The following is a 17789-nucleotide window of genomic DNA, read 5'->3' as shown; positions in this document are numbered from 1 at the left end:
TCACAAAGGTGAGTGCAAACGTCCTGTTCTGATAAGACTGCTCGATATCTATTGAAAAAGTGGACTTCATCCACAAGCAAACACTGCATAATCAAATCAGGTTTTTTTATTTATATATTCATTTCACAAATAGAAACAGCCCAATTCTTTATTTCCTTGAGAACAAAAACCACTAGGATAAGGTTTGAAACTTCCAATTGATTGAAGTTGAACTATAAATATATCCTTGATTGATGAGATAATTTAATTAATTTAACTAATAAAAGGTTTCGCTTAATTCTTTGTTATGATAACTTAAACACTCTGTTTTAGCCAAACAGGCAGACAGACAGGCCCTGAACAAACTGTCAAGATGAAGAAAGTCCATCGTTAATTATTCCCGTTTTAAATGGGCTGAACTGATCACATAGTTAAACACATAATATTTTTTCCTAATACATATTGTGCACCAAAATAATAATGGTAACTACTTCTTGGCACATCTCAAGATTATAATACAACATTTTTTGAGCTCAGTTCTATTTTGTAGATGGCTACAGTTTTAAACAACAGTATAAGAATTCAATTTATCGATATCTTTTTTCCTCGACCCTCAATCATTGGGTGAACCCTATCAAGTGTACAGCGTACTTGTGCATGATAAGTTTCCATTCTTTTCTCATCAGTGCAACCCAAAACATTCTCAGGTTTATGTATAATATTTTAGTGTTATTGTTCAAGCATAAATTAAAAACGTTTGCATATATGTTCAAAACTAAGCTACATGGCCGATATATTTCATAGGGGATAGAAGCCAATGTGTGTTGGGGGGGGAGGAGGGGAGGGGAGGGGGAGGGGGAGGGGGAAGAATCATAAGACAATTAGCAACTGCAATTGCATTTAACCCTTATGTACACTATCCCTTCCTTCCCCTTTGTACAGCGGCCATGCTTCCTAGCTACACCACTTGGTCATATGGCCTAAAACTACTCTCGGTAAATGAAGTTTATGAGCTATGTACAATCATCTGTTTTGTTGAAAAAGCTATGTGATGCATACTCTTTGTTTTCAGTCTTTTCAAGAGCTTGTTCAGCCTCCTTTATATCTGAATGAATGGCTTCTATGAGAGATTCTGAAACAGAAGTACAGCCATTAGTTCTTTTATCACAGAAGCTGAGTGTGGTTAACTCTGGTCACAGAATGCAGGAATCTAGGCAAAACTTGTTCTGTAATTTCTGACTCATATCTCATGGATCTACCATGTATTCCTCCTCTCTGACAACCTAAGTTCTAGTCCTGGCTGGGGCAAGGCATTGTGCCCTTGAGATGCATGAGAAAAAAAATGTGTGCTCTGCTTTTAGGCTTGGCTTAATCTATATATTATCTCAAGATCTACCACATATTCCTCTACTCTGACACCAAGTACATGTATTTGATTGTCATGGGCTTCTTTTCAAAATCAAGCACTATTTGCTCCATTATACTTCAATATTTACTTTAAAATTTAAACCAGACTCAAATGAAAAATATGCAACTGTATAAACTGTATATTATTTTCCTGCCACAAAGAACAACAAATTTGAATACTGCACTTATAAAAGAAGCAAATCTGGTCAACTTCAACAGCCTTCTTGAGACAGAGAAAATTAATTATTAAAAATAAGTGAAATAAATGTTTAGGAAACTATTTAAGCCCCAGTGAAACAGTAAAAGTCATGCCCTAGTATGCTGGAAAACCCCAGTTGAATCAAAACACATGTTACAAGTTCAATATAGATCCTGAAAAAGGAAATTGAGTGCCTGGTGTAATAATGGCACAGTTGCACCTATCACTTGGGGGATCACACCTACAATAACATTTTAAAATGTTTTTATGCAGTTGGTAAACAATTTCTAGAATTTGATATGTGGGTGAGAAATAAAACAGCCCAGTGAACAAGGTGCTGTGAACATCAACACAGGTGTGGGCCTTATTTTTTTTACTTTAAATATGATAAAAAATGACATCAACAGACAAGTAAACAGAAATAGAGAAACAACACTGAAATGTAAAAGGCAGCAAAGGAAATGATAGAGGGATAAAAAAGAGTGAGGAAAGTGTTGTGCCCTTTCCTTTTCTATTCATAAGCATATAGCATAAGAACTGAGAAATGTGACTAATACCAACCTAATGAAGGATAATTTCTTTCTGGTCGAATAAATCCAAGGATAACCACACTAAGCTCTGATCCATAGAAATCACTTTCAAAAGTATGAATTATATGAGTCTCCTGAAACCCAATAAATTAACAAAGTTTACCTCTGATCATACACTAGAAATAAAAAAAATGCCCAAATATGATTTTCACAAATTATTTTTTAAAACAGTTAAGCATACAGGGAGGATATTTGCCAGATAGGACTCTTCAATAGAAATGGCAAAATATATTTTACGGAGGGATGTTTCAAACTCCTTTGAGCTGCTATCAATAATCTGAATCCAAGGTATCCTTTTCTTTCTCTCACCATTGATTTTTTGGTGTTGTTGTAAAATGGATTCCAGCCTATACTCATCACCATCTTATACACAGGTCCTCTATCAACACTTGCCCAACCATAGTATATTCCAGTACTTATTGTCTCTGGTAAATTATCCACCACACTTGTAGGGAAGTTTGCTGCAAATAAAGAAAAGAAGGGTTATTTACCTGTGGGTTACTGCATGTATGCTAGGGTATCTTGGGGCCAACAGTCTATTATAACTCTCTGAAGCTCTATTAGTACTAAAAATGGCAGGTCAGCCTTTGAGCTAATCCAGAGAAGAAAGGATGATAGTACATTAATAGAACTTTTGACATTCCTGGATGAGCTTGAATATCAGCAAATCATCAGAGACATAAACCCTTTAACTCCCATGAGTGACCAAGACAGAATTTCGCCTTACAATATCAATACAATATTGAGCAGACAAGTGATGAGAATAAAGAAAAATCTTAATGAGGGGATTATTAGTCGATTCAATACCAGATTCCTCAAACTAACATCGCAAGAACTATATGGCAGACAGTCAGGAGAATTACTAATGAGATCTTGGGAGCTAAAGGGTTAAAAGAAGAAGCATCAGATTCTTCTGGATAAGGGATTACACATTTGACTAGCAAGTGCCATTAACCAGTTTCCTCAAAGGGAACTTAAAGTTAGTTTGGTTTTATTTTTAAGCAATGTACACTTGACAGCATAGATCCAAAAGCAAGTTGTCTTGATATATAAGAAATTTCAACTCTGCATTAATAATCAGAAGCTGGTTCAATTTAAACCCAGTGTCCAAATAAATGGCACACTTGAATCCTTTTAAAAACAAATTCTAATGAATACTCTCTCCTTTCTAGCGTATGTTACCCACTTTACTGAATACTCTGTGATAGTCTACTGTTCTCATATATAACTGATATCACTACAGCTGAAAGATTTTTATAACACATGGCTCACATGTGTCCTGTTTTGCAGAAAAAAAACCACAAAATCATTTTGACATCCTATTCTTTTAAGAAAAATGGGAATTATATTATTAGCTCGATCGTAGGTCACCTTGACTAAACAGAAGAAAAATAAAGAAAGAGAGAGAAACGCCTACGTAATCGAACACTAAATGCGAATTACATTTTTCAGTGGACTCTGTCAGTGCTATGTCACTCGAGTATCTAAGTCCAGGTTATCGGTCAGAAGAAATAAATGAAAATAAAATGCAAATAAATACATGACACAGCAAAATTTGCGCGAGTCGCGCAAAGTTTCGCTTCAAATAGCACAGCATGATGACCACACAGAAATTTAATCAACGGCCGATACAGCATCGCGACGAACTTCAATGAACACGACTTTTAGCGCTAGCTTAATCCACTTTCGGTCAATGTCAAATACGATTTCTCAGAACAAAATTGGCAACAAGTAAATCCGAACCGAATACGTAGATGTAATATTATTTTCACACTACGTGAAAAACGAACACTTGGATCCGCTTGACTCCAATTTCTTCGCACGACACTCACCGGTCGGAATTCCTAATTCTTTGCTTCCTCTGCCGAAACCTTTAACAACTTCTCCTCGACAAAAGTACGGCCAAAAGTTCGTAATGATATCTGAAGGCATTTTAGCCACCGTAAGAAGTAGGGGTGACTCTCAGCAACAGGATTTTTCAGATTGGATGTCGCTCTTCACGTGTTTGAAACCGCAGACCATAAAAGATTGCGCAGTAGCCAAACTTAGGTACCACGGAAGAGAGCCAGACTTGAGAAACCCTAACAGCATTGCTAAAATACCTCTCAAATTGTGACTGGGCTATACTACGTGATCTTTAGACCTTTTTTGTTAAATTAACACGTTCGAGTATCCAATTTTATAAATCTAAGGCAAGCTGAATATTTATCTATCTTTGTTTCGGGTTGTCTCGAGACAACCGGTGTCTGACAATACCACTAAGGCTATCTAAGTATTCTCTGAGCTGCGATCAAGTTGCAAAAAAGTAATCATTTCACGAAACCACCTCTGGTTATTTTCTGTTTATTTTCTAGCCTCAGACATTAAAGATGGCTCGCGTCTTCACAAGCTTACATGTACACTTACATGATCGATCGTATTTGTAAAGTCGGCTCCGCACGGAATCAGTAAACATAAGAATAGTATAGAAAACCAGTTATGTTATGTCATACCTGTAGGAATACCCAACTCTTTTCCACCCCTCCTCATTCCTTTTACGACTGCAGCCCGAAGAAACAAAGGCAGAAATGGCAAAGCCGAATTACTGACTTGTCTTCCTTGCCGTGTGAGGACCATTTCAGTCACGATCAGGCGTAAATTGTTGTTTTTGCTCACGTATTGTACTTCAGTCACGTATCCCCGTCGAGAGGACCATTTTCCGAACAGTAATCATTTGGGATCACTCTTTAAGTCCCTTTCATAGGGGACCTAAAATGTGGGGTCTCAGGAGGACTTTATGTACCATGATCCTTAGGGACTTACTAGTTTCCAGACAACTTGGGTCCATTTACCTGCCAGGTGCCACAGCTGCAATTACTTTCAGTTTGCAATATTTTTCGCGAAGCTATTAAAAATGCCTACCATTTCCGTCGAACAGAGAGCGGCTATTGCAATTGGGGTTCCTTTAGTGGCATTATTACTGTATCTGTGGTACAGGAGACGGCAGAATTCCCAATTTGGAGAGGAAGATGAGGATTTTAGCCACGTTGAAGAAAGCGATGTTGTGGCATCCGCTAACCAAAGAACTGTCGAGGTCAAAATCCCTCGAGCCGTGGTCGGTGTTATAATAGGAAAATCTGGAGCTAATATTAAAAAGATAGAAAAAGACACTGGAGTTCGTATGAATTTGATAGATGAAGATGAAGAAGGCCAAGGTAAGGATAGAACATTGCTTATTCAAGGAGAACGTGAAAAGGCCAAAAGGGCAGAAATTGTCGTAAAGAAAGTTATTGCAGAGCAACCAGTGATAAGATCGGAAGAAGTTTTCGTGCCCCAGCATGCTTGCGGAAGAATTATTGGTAAAGGAGGGCAGACAATACGTCATATGTCATCTGTTTCAGGTAAAGTTACATTTGTTTGTTTTCGGTAAATGTACTCACTCTAGAGCAAAATAAACTTCCTTAAGAGTTGAAGCTAAATCTTACAGTAAGCAAACATCAATATTCAACAAGGGAACCCAACGTGATTTGCAAGGAAAGAAGATCAAATGAAAAGCAACGATAATTCGACTGTAGTTTTCCAGAAAAATAGCTATAATTTACTCTGAAATTTAAGTTTCTGGATTTCATAACCCTTGTGGGACAACACTACTTTTTGAAAAAAAACTCAAAAATTTTATTGGGTAAGTTTTATATTCATTTGGAGAAAGTGAAACGAACTTTAACCCCAGATATTGTGAATACTAATGTTCCACTCAACATTTGTGATCTATCATAATTTTGTCATTTCTAAAGTTTCTTAATATTCATCATTTTAAGAGAAACTGAACATTTTTAACCCTTTAACTCCTCAAAGTGATTAACATGTAACTTCTTCCTATAATATCCATGCATTATCTAGCAAACAGCTAATGAGAATACTCCAGCTTATCAAGTAGAAGTTTTTAACTTGATCAAACACCAAATTCTTGTAACTATCCCAGAGGGAATTGTGTAGCAGCCAGAGAAGAGAATTAAGAATCAGATCCTGGGAGTTAAAGGGTTAAAAGCGAATATTTGTGATGGCTTATTTTACTTTAAGTTGGTGTTTTTTGTACAATGCTATCTTCTGTCATTAATTTTTGTTTTTAATCACTTGGTAGGTGCTAAAATAAGGATTGATCATAATGGTGATGACATTTCCAGCCCTATACGGAAATGCACAGTCATTGGGACTTCTGATCAAATAGCTATTGCTAAGGGACTACTAAATGAGAAGTTGGCTGAAGATAATGAAATTCGTGCTCGCAGGGGAGATGCTGGAGTGCCGAGAAATAGACGTCCACCAAGGAAACTTGAAAGTGCAGTTGGTATATCACTTATATATTTATTGTTTCTTTTTTTTTTGGTCTAGGTGAATGAATAGAAGACTTTTTGAATATATTCTAATATTGATTAATATTCTACATGTAAATTGTATGCTACTGTAATTTTCATCTGTCTGAGCTTGTGCTTAGCCTTTGCTGAGAAAACTGCAACATTGTGTTCCTCTGTTTCTTGATCACTTACCTGGTTTTCTTCCTTGTATTAATTGAATTACTAGATCAAACCCTTTCTCTTCCATTTATCTACTTCATTCATTTACCTCCTTTCCATTTACTCTTGTGGACAGCCTGTTTACACTTGAGCTATTAATTTGAAAGTAGAGAACTTTCCTTGCCATGTTTCCCTTTTAGAAAATTGTATATACATTAGTTGGAAATACTAATTATTGGTAACTGAGTTGTGCATTCTTCAACTTTCCAAGGAAGTTATAACAATTATGAGAGACATCATAGAAAGCTTTCAGTAAATGATTATGAGTTTCTAAAATAGTGATGCTACATATTAGTATTAGCTCAAACCACAATTAAGGAAATTTATTAAATGGTATGTGGCTCCTTACTTAAGTCACTGTAGTTTAAATCAGGGGTGCTGAAACATCACTTACTATTGAAATTTGAAATGTCTTTTGTCTTTTAGCTTCACCAACAACAGGGGTTGTACAGTTTCCTGCAAAAGACAACTTCTTTGAAGTATTTGTATCAGCTTTTGAAAATCCAGGACATTTTTGGGTACAGCTACTCACTAAGGACTCACCTCATCTGGATCAGCTCACAAAAAACTTGACACTATTATACGCCTCCTCTGAATCACAAGCCGTTCTAAATTCCTTTAAGGTTGGAGACATTTGCTGTGCACCCTTTGAGTATGATTCCTCTTGGTACAGGGCCCGTATTACAGAAATCAACAAAGAAGGTGCAGTGGATTTGTATTATGTGGATTATGGAGACTCAGGAAGGGTTGCCAAAGACAAATTAAGGGAACTACAGTAAGTGAAGTCTTGAGTATGTAATGCACTGTTCAGCAAGTGCTGTAAAACCAAATTAACATAACAGTAATGAATTATCTAAACAATGTCCACTCCAAGATGTGAGTGAGTACGTTAAGTATAAATGTTAAATGTTAACAGTTCGTGTTTGTTGTAGTTTTGTGCATGAATGGTCCAAAAGGTGACAGGAATTTGTCTCTTAGGGTATTAGAAAACAAAACCAGTTCAATTCTATATTTCTTTTTGATGCTTAAAGACAATTAGTTGGTAATGATCTCATTGTTGAAATACCAACAAGAGCTTTACATCTATGTGAGACTCTGAAATAATGGAACAGTTAAGCAGTTGAAATTCTGGAGAGTTATCAAGTATCATCATTTAATTATAGTCCAATAACTTGTCTTGATTCACAGCAACATTGTATCTGATTGAATTGAGCTGTAAATTAATGATTTTCGGTCAATTCATTTTAATACTGTTTTGTATGCTGTAGCATGAACCCAGTGTTGCTATCCCTCAGTATCACTGACTTTACTTAGTAAGGTTTTCTTTCCTTTTATAGACCAGAACACAAGCGGCTACCGTTCCAAGCTATTGAATGTTGGCTGGCAGGTGTAACACCTAAAGGTATAATATACACTACATAGGTTTCCAGGTGCTTAGACATACCAAAAATGACAAAACCAAAAAAGGCAGTCAAATTCATGGATATATATTTATCATTCTTGCTTAGTATTAAAATTACTGTTTAAATGAAGTATCAGAAGTTATTGTGAGATTAAAATTATCTGTATAGACTGAAATTGGGAGCTTTTTTTCACTTTATTTCAGATATTTTGGTTCATGAATGAAAAGTGTGTGTGTAATAGGATCGTGATTTTTACGTTTGACTAGGTTCACTGTTAATGTAGTAGATTATCAAACTAATGCTTCTTGTGCAAATTTTCAACAAGTGTTGCCTTCTGTTCTCACCCAACAAAGAGGAATAATCTTTTTTGGGTCACAAAATTGTTGACAAAGGTGCATTTGTGTATAACCATTATACAATAAATATTTTGCTTGTCTGGTTACAGGTTTGCCTTCTAATTACTATCATAGTTCCCTACAATAATTCTTATAGCCTTTGCTAGACTCTCAGTATGTAGAAATGAGCAGTAAATCAGGGCTGTGAAAAACAGAGGGCATCATGCATAAAAAAAAGAAAATGAGAAACTGTTTTCCTTAACAACAGCAACTGTTGTTTGTCTCTTGTGTGCTCTTTTTGGTTTTCTCAACTGACTGACTATTAACTCACTACAATATTTAATAAATATAATTTTTATCTTTTATAGAAAGAAAGGACTCATTTTATGGTCATAAGTGTACAAAATTTATATTATGCTTATTGCCTCAAAATCGCTCTTCATGTTGTTTAGATGGTGAGTGGAGTCAAGAATCAATTGATGACTTTGACCACCTCAGCCACTGTGCACAGTGGGTTTCTCTGATGGCAAGAGTGGTGAAATACAGAGGGGAGATACCTTGCCTTGAGTTGATTGACACCACAGGACCAACTGTAAGTAATGATTGTGTTTATCTTGGCTAGCAATGGGGAGGGAGAGAGAGCCTGTTGGGGTAACAGGCTTCCAATCACTTACTGATTTGTAAGGTTTATGCGTGTAGAGAGAGGAAAGGGTGAATAACGACATTCCATCAGATCTCCCTCTTCTCTTTTGCCTATCACTCACCCCCCTTAGTATAATTTTTTTCTCTCCTCAGCATTCCTCTGTTTTAAAAATCCCAGTTAGTAGCCAAACGTATCACGAGAAAATATGCTCTTGCTTGCCAAATATTAGATAGTTAGTGAGAGCACTTAATTACAACTGAAGGTGTCAAGATTCATTCTGGTGGAAGAATAGCTCGAACAACATATAATAAATAAAGACAAAAAAAATATTCACATAATTATCTAGAAATTAAAAAAGAAAAAATACAATCCTAGCTCTAACCATTTTCAACTGAAATTCAAAGATCTTTGCATGATATTCCACCGCAGGATGTGAACATCAACGAGGAAATGATTAAGAGGCAGTTTGCAGTTCGCGAGGTTGAGGTGTCATCAACTGCCAATGAACATGAAACGGGTAAAAGTCACACGCTTTTTCTGTCGTTATTTATTCAAAAAAATTCTGAATAATTAACTGTTCCCTTGGTGTTTTTCTGAAGAGCTTCACGATTGATATTTGAATTTAAGGAATCTAGAGATATTACTTTGAACAAATAGAATCGAGTGTATCACAGGGAACCAATTGGAACTGAAAACGAAGGCAAACGAAGCACGGAAAAACGTCTGTCTAATTCGCGAAAAGATATCGGTTTTGCAGGGAGACGCAGATTTTCTCCACAAATAAAAAGGCGACCTTGAAGTGAGGCAAAACAAATACGAACACTAGAGTTATCTCTATGGCGATTTCGTTGGATACTGACAATTTTCGCTTCGTTATTTTTTAGGACCTCCACCAGATGAAAAGACCGGTAAAAGTGGATTGCAGGAGACGCCGGTTGAGATCACTTCAGTGTCACATAATGGAGTCCTTAGAGAGGGAGCACCTCAGGAGGTTATGCAAAGCAATACTGAACTACAAGAAAGTTTTCCATTGGCTAAGACTAATGGAGATATTAAAGAAGAGGCACTCCAAGACCTCATCGAAACCGTACCATTACACAGCAGCACTGGTTTACAGTCTAAACCTGCTGGAAGCGACTTGCTGGATGGCGCTCTTCTTGTAGATGCTCCTGACGGTGGCGCGGAGCTGCATGGACCGGTGACTGCTGAAAGGGATTCGCCAGTGAAAGCTGCATTAGTAAAGACCATTTCTAAAGATTACGTCCCACCGCCCGCTTATTCAGCGCCAGGTATGCCTAATGAAGGGCAAGCAGCTCTGGGTGTCGTTAAGGAGCAAGAGGTCAGAGCTGTTTTGACGGATAGCGTGCAGTCACAGCCTGAAATTTCTGAGACTACCGGTCACGTAGAGTCTGTCATCAGCCAAGAAAAGGCAGGGGGATACCGAAGCAGTTTGAATATCGCACCTTCATCGCGAAGGACAATAGCAGCGACTTTCACTGGCAGCCGCCATGTGTCGGAAAAAAATGAGACTTCCGTGAAGACCGTAACAAGTACTGTTCACCGACAGGTGATTTCTTCTAAACAGTCCTATGTAAGTACCGTGACACTGCCTGAACGTGACACTGATAACGTCATTGTCTCCGTGACGCCAAGTGTCACGCAACTTCAAAGTCTATCACCGTCAGCCGACTCGGAAAGTCATGTGTTTAAAGCTTCTAACGAAAGTACAACAGTGACTCGCCACGTAGTTGCGTCCGAGGTACACCGAACTGTCACGCAAAGTAACGGACACGAAAATGCGATGGAGGTTTCCGCCTCGCGCCTTGAACAGAAGTCGTCTGCGCATTCTTCATCATCACAAGCAAAGCCGAAAGTAACCTATGAAATTAATTTTGAATCATTCAAAGGGATGCCTGGTAATAAACAATATTCAATCAAGAAGTCATTCAGTTCTGCTGAAAATGAGCCTAATAAAGTTACTGGTGATATGTCTCCTTCGGGTTCGCTCATGGAAATCTCCAAAAACACCGTCATAAATGAAGAAGACGAGTATGATGAACAAGCAGACCAAGACGGCAGTCCGGAGCCAGACAGTGATACAGAGTCCTTTATGAGTGCAAGGGAGGACATCACCTCCGATACTGATACTGCAGCTTACATGACCGCCGTACCAGGAGGTAGCTCTACGTCGCTGGATACAGACTATGCTCTTGTCGACAGCGCTGCGGATGAAACGATCACTCCGGTGAACTCTGACACCGAAGTGGAGGAAGAAGTGTCAGGAGGTCGAGGACTTGCTACACCAGAACCAACTACGTACACGGAAGAAGATCGTGGTCGGTCAAACACTCTGAAGGGTTTGAAGGAACAGATGGCATTTCTTGGCAGTGGTGTAACTTCAGAGGCTGATCTTGGCTACAGGGGTGATACAGAGGAAGGTGTGGAGTCAGCTGAAGACCTCTGAAAGACGGCCGCTTGACTTCATTGATTTCCTCCTATTTATGCCAAATACTACTCAAGGGGATGGAAGGAAAAGGTATCCAGCCGTGTGATTGTGCTAACGGTGTTGATCGGTGTGTTAGTCTTACTGCTTTGATTTTTCTGTAGAGAGTTTAAAGAGCTGACTTCAATTACTGAACTGTTATGAACAAACCAAATGTCAAACATTGTTGATGTATTTAATTCTTATGATAGTGTTAGGAATTGAATGCAAAAGCGAATTTTATGCGTAGGCATGATATAGCAAATTTGTAAAAGTTCAAGACAGCCTTTGGTTTTGTAGTTTGACTTTGCTGTACAATTTTGCGTCGAAATAAAACGCACGGGAGGTATTATACTTGAAGTGAAAGGTACTCTTCTCTTTTTGTCAGTGGTTACCTCATTCGAAATTCCCTTTTTGCTGTCCATGGCAGGGCTTTTAATCTTTGTTATATAGATGTAGTTTAAACTTAAAAGAAAAGACTTAAGTCGCACTTCCAAGTCAATAGAGGTACATGTAGGCTCTAGGAATAAGCCTCGTGTCTTTTCACGCGCGGAATCCACCTATGGATATTTCAAACTACATGACATACTGTTGGGTCTTCTGTCTGGAAATACTGGTTATAAGTTGGTAGAAAGTAAACAAGACAAGTTGAAGATAACATGTGCGATATTTGAATTGAAGTTTTAAGCGGATTCTTAAAAAATATGAGCCACAAAGGTTGTGCACTCACTGTTTTAGAAAGTAATAGAGGTCAAACCGAGATACTTTGCATATTTTTCATCCCGTTTGCATTTTTCATTTTGTATTTTGTAGAAGGAGGGTACAAACTCGAGTTAGGGAACAGCCTTTCCCAGTATGCTGTCTGGTGACTATTCCCTTTAGATCACTCGCGAGTACTCGCTAATTCCGATTTTCTCACCAACGAAAATCTTCACGCTTTGGTATCTTGCTTGCCACATTCATGAGGAAGTTGCGCAACCGTGCAGACGGTCATTTCGTGATTCCCGTCAGTTTAGCGTTGTTTGGCGTGCGCTCATTCTTTCTATGTCGGAAAATTCGAAATCGAAGTTGACCTCTCCCCTGCCGACACAGTCTCCGATTTTTTTTGTTGAATTTAGAATATCACAACCAGAAGATGGGTTAGGCGTTGTGGGGCAAATGAAATATTGACTTCACTGTTGAACGCGTTGGTGACGGAAAGACTCCAAAAATGTGCCTTTACTTGCCCTTACTGTCCAGCTCAGAACAGGTTGCAGCTTAGTTTAAAAATTTACATTGAAAATTGGTATAGGTAATCACATGATTTTCGAGTGCAATTGGGTATTAATAAGCACGAATAAATTTTTCAAAGACAACAGATTTGCACAAGCCCGTAAGGTGATTGCAATTTTTAGTCTTTGAAAAATTTACTAGTGCTCAGTTGCACCAAATTGCACGAGAAATCATGTTGTTACTTGTTAATAATTTACATGAAAAAAGCATCATAGAAAGTCAAGACAGACGAAATTTTGACAGCGCGCGTGCTAATTGTAATTTGCACTCGTGTTACAACTTTGCACTCGTGTTACATGAAAAATGCACTCGTTTTCAGCCAATCAGACGTGCGTAATTTTTTAACGTATATTATTACACATTTAACAACGCCTCATAACCATGAATGTGAGCGAGGTTAATTTTTGTCAGGGAACTTTCTACTCTTGGCTCAGATCCTCCCCTTTCACCTTAGTTAATGAGAATAAAACATCTAGATGTCTTCGTCCTACTTGGGAGTTTAAGAAGATCCTGGTAAAAACCGGTTTGGATTTTCTAACAAATACTTTTGGAATCAAAAAGGAATACCACAATGACAAGGAAAAGAGGACCAAATGTTACCATCGGAGGGCCCATCATAATCGCTTCGTTGCAAAGATGTTGACCACACAAGTGCATATCACGACGATCGGTTTCAAGCGTGTTACTGACGGACAAGTTGGTTTGGGGGACAGTGCAGCCTTTTAAATATTCAGTGACGCCGTCCTCCCGCTTATACTCCCATTTGAAACACTTTCTGTAGCCTGTGTTGCAGAAGATCTCTTCAGCTTTGTCAACGCAGTCGTTCCAAGATTTCGTGCTGTTACAACGGAAGCAGCGGAAGCCAGAAGCAATGAGGGTGGCTGATGGGGAGAGAGCAAAGTTACACAGGTCACTATCACATAAGGTGGATCTACAATCCTCAACGCGTTTTTCATGGCACGGATTGTGAAGACGGTCAGCACAGTCTTTCTTATAGTTTAATTTGTCTCTTGGATTCGGCCTCACCATCGTAGACGAACATCGGATTTTCTCCACTGGGCATTCTTCCATTGATTTGCCCTCATCGAGATCGCAATCCATCCATGAAATGTCGGATTCGCACTTAAAGCATCTAAGAGCAAGAACTGCAAAACAAAAATTTCCACCTAGATCAGTTCCTGTACAACTCTGTGAGACATGAAGGAGAGAGGCTGTACTTTCTATCGTCAGCTCTCAGGCGTTTGTTCACGAAAGTGAATTGTGATAAAGAAATACTCTGCTTTTCTTCTGAGGAGCTGATATTAGAATTTTAGGAGAGTATAGTTATTTTATTGTAAACTTGTGTCGTTGGCTGCTGAAGTGGGACTTACTTCAACTCACTAATAACTAGCATCAAAAATGGAACTTCTTGGGGTCTGCTTACAGCTGGTAGTAGACTGGATTGAGAATAATTTGCATTATATCAATCAAATATTTTTGCTCCGGCGCGATTGGTATAAATGCATCACGTGACCGAATAAGCTAAGCCCGCGAAGTATGCGGTGACATTCTGTTAGTGATATCCCCCAATTTTTCAGAATTTACCCTTAGTAAGATGAAAGTCCTCTTCTAAGTTTTAATTCAAAATGAGAGAGCGTTTTTCTTGTTCGGTTATAGAGGAAGGAACTTATCTTCTTGTTCATTAAGTGAACACCTAACACAATAAAAAGGAAGCTGTTCGTAAGCACTTGGCCCGCGTTCTACAGAAATATTTGAGGGATGATAAAAACAGTAGCCTCTACTTGGCGCGAAAAGTACTCGTATTATTGTCCTTGGACATTGTCTAGCTGTTCATCAAAGCTCACGTTCAAGTGCGTTATCAAGATGCCCCATAATCCCGTGCCCAGATCCTACCGTGTGACTGAATGTACAACCGCCTGGCCGTCGAAGGTCGGCGGGTACCAGACTAAATGTTACCAATTAGCTTTTCTGTTAGTCTTTGGTAATCACAATTGTGAGACAGTTGTATGTCGGGGGATAAACAGGGAGATAAAAGGTTTCAAATTAAATCTTTTTTCGAATTTAAACCGAAAATATAAGTGCGAAACTTTCATACATGTAATATTTGGTGACATGTAATTGGCAGCAGTTGCGATCTTTTCATTAGCACACACATCATCTTACTTTGCATGACCACATTGATTATTTCTGTGGCAAAATTAGCAAAAATCTTAACCTTTTGACAAAGTTGAAGCATTACGAATCAGCGAGTATTTCTTATTCCCTTATCTATCCTGATCTTAAATATGGTTGTACTGTGTACAATGATACGGGTTTTATAATTATTGTGCTCCTCTATCTTGAGTTATTAAATTGTAGAGCAAATTTGTTCGTATATTAATGATATGCCTTTAAATGCGCATCTCTAGGTTTAGTGAAACTTCCCGATATTGTTAAACTTCAAACATGCTTGCTGTTTTATGAATATCTTAATAACGACAAGTTTTTCAGCCTAAATATTTCTTTAGTATCTGAGCTACATGATTATAACACCTGCAATGTATCCTTAAATCAACTGGCAATACCGTCATATCACATGAGATTTTGTCCATCAAGTACCGGTAGAAACTTTTGGAAAAGTATTCCTCAAGCAATTTGAGAAAAATCAACTAAATAATTGTTCAAAAAGCTCAAGGCACTTTTAAATTACTTTTTATAGCTCAACACTGACTGTATGTATATATATTTATCACATAAACTGCGGTGTTATACAGGGATTTCCAGCCCTGAGAAAAGCCATAACAACACTGGCGAAAAAGTATCGAATTTTTTCACGTGTGTTGTTACACGTCACTCGCCTTTGGCGCCACTCGGTCAGGTTGATGAATGAACGGCAAAACCTTCACGATTCTCAATACATGTTGTTTGTCGGAGCTTTCTCGAATTATGGCGGCTAAGACACTAAAAAAATCCGTATCGCTGACAGGCAACGATGTTCAAACTTTCCTAGAAAGGGTAGAAAATCAATATAGTAAAAGGAAAACCGAAACTTGCGTATTCAGTGGCTTTGGTGTTAGCATTTCTGACGGCTGAGAATGAAAATCGACAACTGGAAGATTTGCCTCTGGCCGATTTGGCCGTTTACCTGAAAGACTTCTCCTGTCGGTAAGGACAAAGTCCATAAATGAGAATTTTATAAATTGAAAATTACGACCATTGTTGTTTTTGTAATAGGTATTCAACGCCCTTTTCCATCTTAAGAGTCAGCGCCAATGCACTTTACGATTGTTATTCGAGGATTGTCGATTCATTTATTTTCATTCATTGATGAAGTCGGCTTGTCTTCCCATTAAAGGGCTATTGTGTTTATATGATAAACAAAATAATACATGGTTGCTTGTAGATATGGAATTTCTCTTCGAGTGTTTAACTCGATAGCTCACGAGTGAGCGCAGCGCATATCTACGCGCGCCCATGTATTATTCCCTATATATTTCGATATTACTCTTTCTCCTCTCTTACATTTCTTTGAGCGAGTATTTCCTATCATCAGGATCTTTTAGGGGCACAACATTATTTTCCTCATTAGATATGTCTTTCCATTCCATTCTAAATATATAGATAACTCATCGGTAGATAACTTATTTACTACATACTAATTATTGCACATATATATTAACAAACTGGAGTGGAGGAACATACAAATATAAATACACCGGACGACTTTCCTTGTACCACCGAAAATAGTTCGCTCAATGAACCAGAATCAGATGCTCATCTGGCTTTTGTGATATTTTAATTCAAAATTTTATTAAAGTTACTGAGTTAGATCGTCATGCAACTGACCAGGACAATGATGAAAATTTCCGCGACTAAGAGATCTTGACATAGATCATCGCTATGATTACCGTTTCTCCAAACTTATTTGTCGATTTGCTTTAATCTTTTTTGTTGAAACACGAAGAAGCGTTTGCGTCGAGAAATAGTTAACCTGAATTTTCCACGTTTGGCATTTGAATCCAATTTCATCTATACCTGTTCCTTCATGGATTCTTCTTTTCTATTTTGTATTTCATTGAACTGATGGTGAGAGGTCGTCGAAAATGACTCGAAGTATTTGGCTTGTAAAGCATCTCTTTCGAAAATTAGAAGCGTGGCAACAATAAATAGAGCACATGGAGACGCTAAAAATAAAACTGTAAACTTACCGACTCGAAGAGCGTATGCCAGGAGGACTAGAAAATAAATTATTGACTGTAAATCGGGCTTCATTGATCCCAGAGGTTAGGATCATAAACAAAAGTTGAATGACACTTGAATGAGCAGAGTGTTGTATACAACAAGAGTAAAACATGCAGCGTACCAGTAATTTAGAAGACGAAGGGGGGTTTACGTCATTCATTCGACATGTGGTGCCGATACATCGATCTAAAATGGCAGTCTGTGGCCTTTGTAATGTTTACGAAGTTGGTTCGGGGGTAGTTCAAGACAAATTGGTTTCATCAACTGACTTGATTAAGTGAAATGGCCACCGTAAAGAGATTCTGAGGCTCGGACATTTCGAGCGGTAGTCCTACTTCAGCTCTGACAAATGGCTAATATTCTAAACGTCAGCTTTAGAATCACTTTACAGGGACCAATTCAAATTATCAAGTCAGTTGATCATCTTAGCTCTCAAACAGCTGTTTGCAAGAGAAGTCGAGCGTCGGTTTGTAAATTTTCATTTCGAGCATGTGTTATCGATGAAAGGAATATTTTCTGTTCTCAACCACGTTATTTGAGAATTTCCCTGCATTCAAATTGTAGCTGCGTTAACCATCATCGGGACGGTGGAAAGAACTATTGATTCCCAACCAAACCCTTCATGAGCGCCCAAACGATTTGTCATTTCACATTCCACTTTCACTTTCCAGGCATTTCTTATTTTATTAGTGAGACTGAGTATGA

General features: G+C 38.1%; 3 protein-coding genes across 4 annotated transcripts; 1 reads left to right on the top strand and 2 right to left on the bottom strand.

Moving 5' to 3' along the window:
• Positions 1-88: 88 nt before the first annotated feature.
• LOC113670854 (riboflavin kinase) lies at positions 89-4880 on the bottom strand. Of its 2 annotated transcripts, none has more exons than XM_027187042.2 (4): positions 4668-4880; positions 2485-2636; positions 2147-2249; positions 89-1111 (listed from the first exon to the last, which is right to left on the bottom strand). In XM_027187042.2, the coding sequence occupies exons 1-4, from the start codon at positions 4789-4791 to the stop codon at positions 993-995; spliced, it is 498 nt and encodes a 165-aa protein (XP_027042843.1). In that variant the 5' UTR covers positions 4792-4880; the 3' UTR covers positions 89-992. The 2 variants fall into 2 exon arrangements, with proteins under 2 accessions (XP_027042843.1, XP_027042844.1); XM_027187043.2 differs by lacking the exon at positions 4668-4880 and adding an exon at positions 4008-4192.
• A 110-nt stretch (positions 4881-4990) lies between these two features.
• On the top strand, positions 4991-11951 carry LOC113670849 (uncharacterized). Its single transcript, XM_027187038.2, has 7 exons — positions 4991-5555; positions 6296-6502; positions 7155-7503; positions 8066-8130; positions 8919-9058; positions 9539-9626; positions 9994-11951. The coding sequence occupies exons 1-7, from the start codon at positions 5069-5071 to the stop codon at positions 11571-11573; spliced, it is 2916 nt and encodes a 971-aa protein (XP_027042839.2). The 5' UTR covers positions 4991-5068; the 3' UTR covers positions 11574-11951.
• A 1246-nt stretch (positions 11952-13197) lies between these two features.
• LOC113670814 (uncharacterized) lies at positions 13198-17485 on the bottom strand. The gene is made up of 2 exons (XM_089195384.1): positions 17051-17485; positions 13198-14008 (listed from the first exon to the last, which is right to left on the bottom strand). Exons 1-2 carry the CDS (start codon positions 17112-17114, stop codon positions 13398-13400), a joined length of 675 nt encoding a protein of 224 aa, XP_089051510.1. The 5' UTR covers positions 17115-17485; the 3' UTR covers positions 13198-13397.
• Positions 17486-17789: the final 304 nt, after the last annotated feature.

This window comes from Pocillopora damicornis, chromosome 2, assembly GCF_964200805.1.
Source record: "Pocillopora damicornis chromosome 2, jaPocDami1.2, whole genome shotgun sequence".
Classification (NCBI taxonomy): Eukaryota; Metazoa; Cnidaria; class Anthozoa; order Scleractinia; family Pocilloporidae; genus Pocillopora; species Pocillopora damicornis.
This window is presented reverse-complemented; position numbering and strand designations above follow the sequence as displayed.